The sequence below is a fragment of the Drosophila miranda genome, chromosome 3 (assembly GCF_003369915.1).
Source record: "Drosophila miranda strain MSH22 chromosome 3, D.miranda_PacBio2.1, whole genome shotgun sequence".
In the NCBI taxonomy this organism is placed as follows: Eukaryota; Metazoa; Arthropoda; class Insecta; order Diptera; family Drosophilidae; genus Drosophila; species Drosophila miranda.
This window is the reverse complement of record NC_046676.1, coordinates 9031159-9043352: the sequence shown is the minus strand read 5'-3', so window position 1 is coordinate 9043352 and position 12194 is coordinate 9031159. Positions and strand designations below refer to the sequence as shown.

Sequence of the window (12194 nt, the reverse complement as noted above, 5' to 3'; positions counted from 1 at the left end):
CAATGAAATGTAACAAATTAACGATTTATCTTCCATCATACTTATTGAACAGGGTATTATGAACGGAAAAAAACAAGTCTTTGTGGGAGAATAATTTAAATTTTGTAAAAACATTTGAATGAAACTGGAGACTCTTTAAGAGAGTTAGGAGGACTCCAAGCCTCAATAAAAATGTCAGCGATTATCAAGGAATTTATATCTTCAGCCCCGCTTTTTGTCATATTTTGCCCTAAAGTTATATGCTATATTTTGAAAATGCGTGATGCCTTTTGACAATATTTCATTCCATTGGCATTCTACTACATTTGAGCCCTAACTTAATTATACGTTCGGACTCGTGATCGGGTTCGGGTCCGTTCGCAAACACTTGATGGTATGGTCGTAATTGTCGTATGAATATAAAATGGACTTGTGTTTGCGGATTTGCGGGGGAAGTATTGAAGCGGGAGCGTATGTGTGCTTTTTGCACGCAGTGTGTGGGAGTGTTTTTTTGTGCTAGTTGTGGTTGTGTTTGTGCCATATTTACCGCAAACGCCACATGCCGCAATGCATGCAATAAAAATAAGTGCCGCTGGCTTTTGCATTCTGTCAAGGACACGGCCGCTCTTGATGCGATATAATCCACTTGATGCCGGCATTTTTCGCGCTCTTGCTGCTGCTTTTGTGGCAGCAACTGTTGATGGGAAATCGGTTTGATGCACTCGGAATTTGTTGATTTGTTTTTATTGTTGCAGCTGCTGCTGTTGCTGTCAATTGTTTTGCATATGTAAATCAATTTATCAACGCTTTAGTATCAGTGCTTTTGTCCACTGTATTTTCCGTTCTTTGCACTCTAATTAATATGTTTTTCTGCGAATGGGTTTTGCCATGAGATTTCGTTTGTTAATTTTCAGTTTAATTAAATGCAGTTTCTGAATTGATTAATACACATTTTCAATGAATCTCGAATGCCATTAACTTCATAGCAATGCATTTTTTACTCTTAACTATGAGTTTAATCTATATGTTTTTCTTTCTTTTTTAATTTTCCGATTTGTCTTTTATTTTCTTAGTTTTGGTTTTTCCTCTCACTCACTCTCCACTGTTACTTTTGTGGTCCACACACTGAAATCTTCTTGTTTAGCATTCGTGGAATTCATAATTCATTCCGGAAGCGAAAAAAAAATCTCACATTGCGTATACGATGACGCACGTCACCAGAACTTCACCGAATCGGACTCCGTTACAGATCTGGGAAGAATAACTCCGATCAGATCGAACCGAAGTGAAGCGTACCGAAGCGAACCGAACCGAACCAGTTCCCGCTGTGGTCAGAAATGAACTGACGGACGCGTTCCCAGAAGGAGGATATGACCAGAGCAGAGCTCCGTCACAGCCAGACGCAAGCCGACGTCGGCGCTGGCAGCAGCTCCTTAGCGATGCCTTAAGAGTGCTTCTGCTGCTCTGCTGCTCTGCCTCTTGGACAGTGCTTGTCTGTTTACTTTACGCTTTCGCACGCGACTGAAGCAACGATGGAGGACATGCCACTGAACAGGCGGCAGCCAGTGACAGCAGCAGCGCAGTCTGCACGAGCTTCGTGGCACGCTCTCTATTTCTCTCTCTCCGTCTCTCTGTGTATGTCTTTCTATGCGCTCTTTATAGCATATTATGGCATCTCCCTTCCGGGAGATTGGTCCATGGAGAGGAAAGGGTTTCCCTATTTATACCCTCAAACCTATAGAGTATTTGTTGTATTTGTAATTTGTGATACGATGGACCGATGGATCCTCGATGGACCGCAATTTATCTAAAATTGACGTGCAGAACTTGGCGGTCAGACGTTTTCAGGCATATTTTTGTCCATATAAGCTTTTAAAAAATATCGGGCAACGTCGACAAGGATACGAAACTTTTTTACTTAAGATAATTCCATAATAATAATTTATGGAAGCTAGTGATTAAGAAGTAGTGAAGGAAGGATAGAATTAGGTCGTTCGGTAATATTGTAATATAGAAATTGTTTCAGATACAAATCGGCACTCGACAGTCATTTTATGATAGTTCTGCACCGTCAAGTGCAGTACGTGACATTGAAATTACATTCCAGACTTCACTACTCGACTGAGATATCATCCATCTTAAACGTTTTATCACAGGGAAAATTTGACGGAACTTACTCATCGGATTCACTGATGGAATACGTAAATTCAAATCGTGGTCCGCCATCAACAGCTGTTACAGATTTTTTATAGCAAACATTTTTCCAAGCATCAACTTCTTCCGGCTCTGTAGCCTTCTCTCGCTCTCCTTCAACGCACCTTCTGCTTGTGCGCGAAACCTGGCTCTCTCTCCCTGCTTTGCTCTCCCGAGTCTCTCTCTGTTTGCAGCACACAGCCGAACGCGGAGCGTCAAGTTGCGATTCGTTTAGTTCCGAGCGACGTCCCTGGCGACTGCAAACAAACGCCAGAAAACCGCTTCAATTTGGGTTATTGTGCTGAAATTAGTTGGGGGCTACGTTCTGTGCCCTCTCAGCCGGGAACTTTCCCTTTCATATGCAGCACTCGCTCTACCGCACCGCCGGGCTGCAGCAGGTTGGGGCGTGCGGCCAATACTTAGCATACTTTTGGGCGAGCCAAACATTCGAGAGCTCGCCCTCTTAAGTTCTGACCTTTCCAGCATTTGTTGGGGTAGGACTACCCTTAAGGGCTTTCGAGTGTTTAAGTTTCGTTTGGGACTGTAAAACTTGCGTATCCCATATATCAGGCAATGAAAACCAGACCATCAAACATTTATCCACGTTAATTCCCCTCTACTTTTCCTGTTTTCCCACAATTTGTCTTATCCCTTCTGGATATGTGAATAAATTGCCAGCAATTTCTGTTGCTGGGTCGCTTATAAAAAGTTACACTTGCGAGGCCTTTACTTTTATGTACCCGCAGCAGCAGCAGCAGCCGCAGATTGCTCCAGCTTTCATTATCTAAAAACAAGAAAATCACAGACAATCAGTTAGCGCTGCACGAGCAAATAAACTCGTCAAGAACCAACAGAAGAACGACCAAGAAAAAAATAAGAAAAGGAAAGTGAAGGGCAAGATGAAGATAAAGAAACAGCAGAGCAGCCGCTGCAGAGGAAACAGCCCAGCCAGACACACAGACAGACAGACTATATAACTTTTCTTTCTGGTTTTTCGGCAAAGGTCTCTTCTCGAAGTAAACTCTGGCGAAAAAGTTTGCCAAGAGTTGGACCTCCCGTCCGCCCCAACCTGGAGTTTGCAGTCAATGGTGCGTCATTATTTTCATTTATTGGCACAATCAGTCAACGTTTTATTTCCGGAATGTAATTAGCTAAACTGCCAAAGACAAACACACATGCACACGCAGACAGGCAGACAAGACAACTGACAGACAGGCAACTGGCAGGAAATACGCTGACAGATGCAGATCGGCATGGCAGTGCGAGTGTCCTTTATGGTCGGTCTATGGGGGAACCAGCACACAGACATACAGACATACAGACAGACAGACAGACGAGCATGTAAGGGTCGGTCCTCGAGGGTGCATTCCTCTGGGCAGTGGCTAAGCTCTGCACGACGCATTGAAATATGTTTCTGAAGCTCTAGAAATGGCACAATTTGTCGATTTTGCTGTCCCCCACACTGAACTTAAAGAGAAGAGGATAGGATGATGGAAATAAGGGAACCCTGTTAAATATTAAGGATTCTTAAGCACATCAATGTGCCTTAAGAAGAGAGCTCTCATTAGTGTTATTTAAAAGAAAAATATTTCTGATTATTTCTTTTGCAAAATAGAACAAATATCATTTAGATTGCGATTTCAGGATTTCAGGACAGGAGAACTGTCAAAACTGTGTTTAAAAATTAAATAATTAAATGACGCTGAAAACTTAAATGTTTCCAAAAAAAAAGTTTTGTGATACTGCGCCAAATGTTGAAGACAAATTGGAAGGGGATAGGCAGATAGACAGCAACGGTAGTAACAGAACAATAAAGAAGCTTAACAAGGGAAAACATCCCAGCGAAATGGAAGTGGAAAACAAGCTGCAGCCAACTGCTAACAACATTTCAAAAATGCGTGCCCCTTCAGAATGAAGCAGAAGCTGAAGCTGAAGCAGGAGCTGCCGCTTCAGCAGGTGTACATATACTATGTATGTGAAGCGCCAGCACACCGCTGAAAGTGGGAAATTTTTCACGAAAAGATGAACTGCTGGGAGTACTCGTGGCACACAATGCCCAGGCACCAGTCTCATCTACCAGGACCTCATTTCTCTGAGAGAAGCGAAGCGTTTCAGATAGAATTTGAGCGCAGTAAATTTTTCAATCGACTCGCTAATAAAGGCAATAAATATTCGATTCGCTTTCGCTTGGCACCACTCTTTCCCTGTGCTTGGAATTTCCACTCGATTCCCCGCGTTTCGATGCGATTCGACTCGATTCGTTTCATCCTGCTTCGATTGGAGTGTTTGCCATCCACGAGTTTATATATCGTACTATATTTTTTTTTTTGTATTATTCTTGATAATATCTAAAACCCCATCACTCCCTGCATCTTTTGCCATCTCCGCTTAACACGCTTTTCGCTCGCCCTTCTTTCATTTTTCTTTTCAATTCTCTTTCAGCATTCTCTTCCTTTTTTTTTTTGTTTTTGTGTTAGTTTTCCTTCTTGTTAGACACTGCGACAGGTAAAATTTCATTTCGTTTCGCTGCATTTCACGTTAAATTCAATTTAACGTGCGCTTGTAGTTCTCACTTCCACCTAGTCTCTACGCTTTTCACTCTTCCTGCCATCCCATAGTTCTCCCCACAGCATTATTCACAATTTTCACTACTATTTTCCTGTCCATCCGCCACCCTCCATCCACCTCCTCCATCGGTCATTGCGTTGTTCCCCCTTTTCGTTGTTTTGCAGTAAATAAAAGAAGCGCAACAAAGCAGAAATGAAGAAATTCCCCAAAATGGAAATGTGTCACACAATGCCATTTTGGTCAGACCAAAACGGACTACTGCCTTGGACCTTCCGGTGGGGTCAGGGGTCGGATGTCAAATGTCGGGGGGGTCCTGAAAGAGTGTTAAGCGCATAAATGATCCACACAGATACGAGTATAGGAGTCTCTCTCGCTATACTCGCAGCTATCACTATTACTACAACTACGGCCATGGCTTTTCACTAAATTGCTGACATTGACGAACTGGCAATAGTTTTACTCCCTACTCCCACTCCTCGTCCTACATCTCCGGGGCCCTTGGCATTATTTATACGTCCAACTCATTTTCATTTTTCAGCCGTTTTCCGTGCGGAGAAGTGGGAGGAATGTATAGCGGCTGAGCAGGGCCGGTCTCCACTTAAGCAAATTGAATATGGAAATGGATTTTTATTGCAATTTTTGTTGTTTTTTCTTCGTTTGATTCGTTTGACTGGGAAACATTGCGGCAGATTAGATTATCGCCCAACAGTTGGAATCATCGATTTTCGAAAGAAGCTTAGCTATCGCCCGGGGAGTCCCGGTCCCGCCAGTGCTTGGCGAACTTTTCGGAGGAAAGTTTATTGAAATATTTAGCGGGAACTTAAGTAATAAGTTGCCGAATCAGTACGCAAAAGATTAAAGTCCAATAAAACCGTAAATGGAGTATGGAGAGAGGGTCACTGCATACCAGAAAGACTTTTCAAAGCAACGTAAACTAGAAACCGCCGGCCAAAATTGGGTTTTCATTTGAAATTACTGGGAAAAGTTTCCCTCGTCTCCGTCTCCGATTCGGCTTCCATTCCGTTTCAGTTTCAGCTACGGCTGCAATTCAGGTCCGGATAGTAATGGGCTTTTAAGCTCTTTGAGCCGCAAATTAAAATCCCCATTCCCTCTCTGAGGCATTACCGAGTACTGTCCCGCAATGACAGACCCACTAAGGGGCTTCAGTCAACAATACCCCATGCAGAGCCATAAATGGAGCTTTCCCATTGATTGTTTCTGCAGAATGCAGATGCTTCATAATGCTGATGAAGATGAGATGGCGATGGCGATGGCGATGGCATTGGCTTCGCCGGCATGCGAGTCGTTAATTATTTTTTCACAATATACATCACGAGTACAACGAGACCTGAAACGAGCTGCCAAGCGGCCAATTATCCGCCATAATGCTGAGATTTAATTTAAAAACCTGTCACACAGACAAAGGGTCCTTCCATCCATCTCTTTTGCATCCACAAAGAAGCGAGCACGCCTTCCCTTTGGCCATATCTTCTTAATTATGCCCAAGGCTGTACCAAAAGGGTGGCCCGTGGCCCAACAATATGACGACAATGGCATTTTTTGCACGTCGTCCCTCGAAATGCTTCAATTTATGACTTAATCTGTGCTTAAACACTCTCTTAAGCCGTTGCACTGCCGAAGGGGAGATAGATTTTTCTCTTTGGAAAAATGCATTACCTTCCTTTTTCATACCTTTCGGTACTTTCAAATGAAAAACGCCCAAAGTAACAGCTTACAACAGCTTGGGCCACTTCATTATGACCAGAGAAGTTTCACATAAGATTGCAGAAACAATGCAATTAATTACAGTCCATCGACAGGGGTGGATTAATTTTTCTTCAATCTTGAATGTTATTCATGGAATAACATGGCATTACATTTTCCCAATTACGGTAAATTAGGCAGCATGTTTGGGGCTTGTGTGCGGAGCACACTGACTGAAAGACATCCAAAATGAGGCCTAGCTGAGAGGACGAATTTTACTTGCAGATTTACAGGCACACAACTTCTGCGTCTTGCAAGCTCCTGCTCAGTGTACTATTGTAAAAATACTCTCATTGCAAGAGTAAAAATCCAATCATCTGAATATTTCAATGGTACTTTACACAATAAAAACGCATTTAAAGAAATATTCCAAGAAACGTAGAACAAGGCTATGTGCCACAAAGCCTAGATTAATTTCCTTTTAGTTAGTTAATAATAGTTAATAAGAAATAAGCAGAACTCTGTGCACAATGCTCCCAGAATTCTTCTGAATCCACTGCCAGGTCGCTTTTCAATTGGAATTGAAGCACAATCCATGGGCAACAAGGACGGTACAACAACAATGACAAGGAGTGGAATATTATTTATCATTCGTCTGATTGATATTTCACAATTAATAATAGCTTCGCGAAATTGTTCCAATATCAATTAAGCCTTTAAAGCTAATCCGTAGCTTCGCGTCCTCTGCAGTTGATCTTATTTCACAGATGACGAGAATCGATTTCTCGTGAAACATATTGCGACTATGATTTATGAGTGATTTCACCGCAGCAATGCTGCTCAGGTCTGTGCTCGGCAAGGTGCAACCCACCACTTAATCCGAGCTTACTCAATCTGCCACTCCATAGGACCCCACAGAGTGTAAAGCGCGCAAGGAGCCGATGGCGATGCAACAGACAGCGGCTCGGGCTGCTTAAGTCCAGGTAAAAGTCCAGGCAGAAGCCCAACAGAAATCGAAAGCGTGGTGGCTCCGTGCCTTTTGTTTGCCAATTGCATTATGTGCCAGAGGCTTTTTGGTAGTTAAGTCCCCGTACATATTCTCGCACAGAGGGAGAAACTTTTAAATTAAAAGTCCAACGGAAGCTTATGGAACAATTTACAGCCGCTTAAGCCGCTTCATTACGAGTAAACGTATCCATGGAGCCGTATTGAAGGAGAGAGCAGAGCTTAGTTTTGTTGACCAACTTATTCTATGGCCACAACCGCTGCGTCTGGCCAATGGGAAGAGGCGACCAATCCGGGACTGATTAAAATTATCGATTATCGGTAGCCAGATAGCATAATCTCTTTCTCGCACTTGGCAGGTGCAGATAGGAGTGTTTCGTAAATTTCATAACTTAAAACCCACGCGTTTCGTTTGTTTTGACTTTCATGATTTTTTAATAAGGCCACCGCAGTTGAGAGTTTCTTCGAAGACCTAAAAAAAGGTAGCACTGGCACTCACTCTCAAATATGTATACATATGTATGTATTATATACGGGCTTTATGTACATATGTACATACGTATGTATGCTTGTCAGGGTAATGGAAAGTAAACTGTCGGCACAAGTGTATTTATATTGCTAATAATTTGACGTCTGTCTCTTTGAGTTTGTCTTTGCCAAAATGAAATTAAATTCTTCGTGTCAGCCAAGGGAAGGTCACTGGGCGGGAACTCAGCAGAACAGGAAAGAGAGAGGGTGTGGGATGTAGATTCCATTGCCTGTCACAATCAGACTCGAAGGATCTAAGGTCGGAAATGTGGGGAAGCATACACTAAAATAAAATTGTTAGTTGTCAGATGATATCGCAAAGGGGAGACCCCACGTAAGTGGGAGGCGGCCTGTTGGGAGGTACAGAGAAGGAGAACCCTAATTAGTTTTTATGAGGATGCACAATGTTCAGCTGCTCATCTGGCCACACACACGCACGGGGCAACAGTCGCTTCCGATGCGTGGGTTTGTGTTCTGCTCTGCCGCCGGAAGCGGAAGTGGGTCTGGATGCGGATGCGGATGCTGCAGCTGCATGTGTATGCGTGTGCAGGTGCGTGATAGAGAATGTAAGTGCATCATGTGGTTAATGCACTTTAATTGCTGTTAGACCTGTCTGTTGGCAATTGTGGCCACTGCATCCAATGCTGCGACACCTGGCTCTTGCCTCTTGCGCGCCATTTAACTTGATTAAAGCGTGCATTTGGGTTACTTTGCAGCCACTCTAAAATGGGTAACAAACGGGCTTGTGGGTCGAACACTAAAACGTAATATCCCCCAGTAAAATCAACTGGAAAAGCCAGTAAATCTACGACACACAAAGGAAATGTCCCTCTCCGTTCGCCCTGCCGCTCGACAATTCCCCGGCGTGCAATGAAAGCGTTAATAAATTTCATGAGTTCTCGCATAAAAACTTTTTCTCTTTTTCTCTCTTTCTGGTTCAGTCCCTCTATTCTGCAGTCCCTCTCTACCTCTTCCCCTCTGTTAGTGGCCTTCTGTCGCGCTTTGAAATGCAAATTCTGATTCTGGCCCTCCGCGCTGCCCCATGACCCTCGTCTTGGGCGTCCATTGAAAAATGTAAATCACATTTACAATCAGATTAAATCTCAATGAGCATTGGGCTAAAATTCAAATGCCATTTTGCCATTAGACCGCACAAATATTGTCACAGAAATCAAGGCCGGCAACAAAGTTAACTCACCCAACCCACCCAGCCTCTCAGCCACCAAGCCAGCAAGCCAGCAAGCCGCCTAGCCACCCATGGTGTGCCACACATATGCCACACAGCGAATGTTTCCCCACCACGCCCCTCGCCCCTCTTGATGCTGTTGTTGTAAGTATTTATTTGAAAACATGGCAGCAAATGCTAGGCAACACGAAAATGTTGCATTGAATTAACATTTAGAGAACGCAAAAAAAAAGGTGTCGTGTACTGCAAGGCAAAAAACATGAAAGACAGCAGCTGTGGGGACTGCGACTGGATGATACCCATTACACATCGAAGCAAACATTATATAAAGAAGCATTACGGAAGCTCAACTCTGCCAAAGAGTCGGCCATTTGCCTATTATATACACGATACCCTGGGCATACTGACAACAAGAAGAACAACGCTACATGTTACACATTTTAAATGTTCTGTGCAACAAAAAATGAGGAAAACTTGGAAAAAGCAAACAAACATTAATAAATGCAAATAATATAAAATAACCGAAGGTGTGGACAGTGCAGTGTAAAGTTTCTGCTGTGGCAATTTGCATAAAAAACTTATTATGGAGTTTTTTCCTTGGGGAGAGCGAGAGCAAGTTGAGCTCTGAACAATGAGAGCGAGGTCCACTCCATGGAGGAGCAAAAACTAGCAAATAAACAAGGCGAATGGATAAATTGATTCCAGTCAATTAGTGGAATATTCAATTTGAGGGTAAAAGCTTACTTTAAAAGTCATCATTTAATAATAATTTAATAATAGTTGAGCAACCACTTGGATGTTTTAATTTTCCGTCAACTTCGATACAACTATAGTACAAAACATTCTGGCACAACGTTTCTCCGTCTCTGAGCGATGACTGTTTGCAAAGATAAGAGAAAGTAACTAGAGCAATTTCTTTTCATTTATCATTATTTTTATCGATGATTCGGCGAGACACAACAGCAATAAATCAATTGTGCAAATATATATATTCACCCAGAGAACTTGAGACCCCTTGAAAGAATGAACATGCACCCAAAATGTTCATGATTAGGACCAGATAAGGACAGAAAGTGTATTAATGTCGATGAATAATAATTTTGGCTGCCGTTGAGGTGTGTTTCTGTGGCTAATGCTAACATTACTTTTGTGTAATCTTCTATAGTTTCAAGCACTAGTCTCAGAGAACTTAATAGCAGTCTGTTTAAATAACAGTCTATTAAGCTCCCTCTTTAAAGACAGCCGCACTTTTGTATGCCCCATGCTATGCTCTTTTTCCGAATGCACTCTTAAAATTAAAAGACCCATTGTGCGTGCCCGTCTAGACCGCGGCGCTATTTGCATTCGAAGCGGCTGCAAACAAAGAAAATGACAGCAGCCACGGCCAGGGTAAACAATGCGCAACAATATCCCACCAGCCCATCCCCAACCTGCTGCTGCTGCTGCTGCTCTTTTTAATGACAGTCGAACAGCAGCTGGGGATACGAGTATTTAAAGCGATGCTGGAGACCACCCGTCCGCCACTCATAAGTCGTATAAATCATTGCGCTTTGGGGCTCTCGTGTAATGAAAATGCTCCACAGATACTTGAGAGCCGTAACCTGAACAGAACAGAAGCAGGCTCACAATGCCACTCGAAGGGCATTACATGACTCAACCGCCACTCCACTACGTAGGGATCTGTGTAAGAGTACTCTTTTCACATTGAAAACCATCAACCGAGAATGATGTGACACCAGCAGCAGAGACATCCCAATCTGATCCTTCCTGAAAAGCAAACTCAAAAGGGGGAGGCACTGACTGTGACTTGTGGCTTACCCCGGTGACTGTCAGAACAAATAAAATGGCTGCCCACATTCAAATTAGCACTTGTCGCCTGTTAAATTTGCACTTGACTCTGCCTCTGCCTCTGCCTCAGCCTCAGAGTTTCAGGGGTCCCGAGGGCAAAGCCGCATCCAAGTTAAGGACCACAGATGCGCCTGGCAGGCGGCTGGAACCAACCTTGGAGGTCCCACCAAAAGTTGGCCTGTCTGCCTGCACTTTTGATAAATCGTTCGAGTTGCCTGTCGCGACTTTGCCAGAAAGGTGCCTTGGAACAATGTTTTACCTTATAAATTTTGTTTGGTGTAACGCATGATATATGGAGACACACATACATGGGGCTCGTTTTCTGGCTTCGGGGGGGAATCATCATCATCATCTCCATCGGAGTTTTCTCTTTGTTGATAAATATGTCACTGACTCTTTTGGCAGCCCCATTCGGGCACTTTTCGAAAAGCATCTTGGCATCCAAGTGATTCGGGATAAAAAATTACAGGAGTTTGATGCGCTAATTAGGTAAATTTCATTTCTCACTCTCTTCCAACCTCTATTTATCCAATTTTCTGAAACTGATAGAGCACTCGAATCGATCCATCTACCTATCCAAAGGCGAAGCGAATACCTGGCGCTGGCTGATAAGTAAATTCATGGAAATTGGAAATTGTGCTTTCAATGACCTCAAGCAGAACTACTATTTATCAGCAATTCCCCTATCAGTTCTCAGAATAGGACCAAATTCCCGGAATGCAAAAAAAATTGAAAGAGCTGCTGCTGATTTATGGACTTGTAATCGACAGATTAAAATCCACCTTTATGTGGCGTTCTGAATTGATTTAATAAAACACGATGTGTGGCCAGATTGTCTGTAGGGCCACAGTAATTCCAGTGATTCACGAGGTCTAAAATAGGGTCTTATATCATAGCCAGAGATAACACTTGGAGCAGACTGTCAGACCCCAGCGGTCGGAGTGCTTATCAGGCCAAGCCTCATGGGACATGGGCACTGATTGAAGGCGTTTTACCTGGCAACCCAACCACCCGTCTAACCCAAGTTAATTGGAGACACGTTGATGGAGTTTAGCTCTGTAGAAGCCAATTAGAAGCAATTTTTCATGTTTTCTCGCTAGTTACTCGTATATCTTATCGCAGTGCAACCTTCCGCGGTACGCGGAAGCTGCCGCTCGTATAAAAGAAGCCTGCACCTGAAACT

The 12194-nt window shown here is 43.2% G+C and overlaps 1 protein-coding gene across 2 annotated transcripts in view; it reads right to left on the bottom strand.

The window, feature by feature from the left end:
* LOC108160905 overlaps positions 1-1483 on the bottom strand; it is a 33152-nt gene extending 31669 nt beyond the window's left edge. For both annotated transcript variants that reach the window (XM_017295178.2, XM_033391854.1), the window contains exon 1: positions 527-1483. In XM_017295178.2, the coding sequence (XP_017150667.1) occupies positions 527-638 (112 nt within the window). In that variant the 5' untranslated portion in view covers positions 639-1483. The remainder of the gene's footprint in view (positions 1-526) is intronic.
* Positions 1484-12194: the final 10711 nt, after the last annotated feature.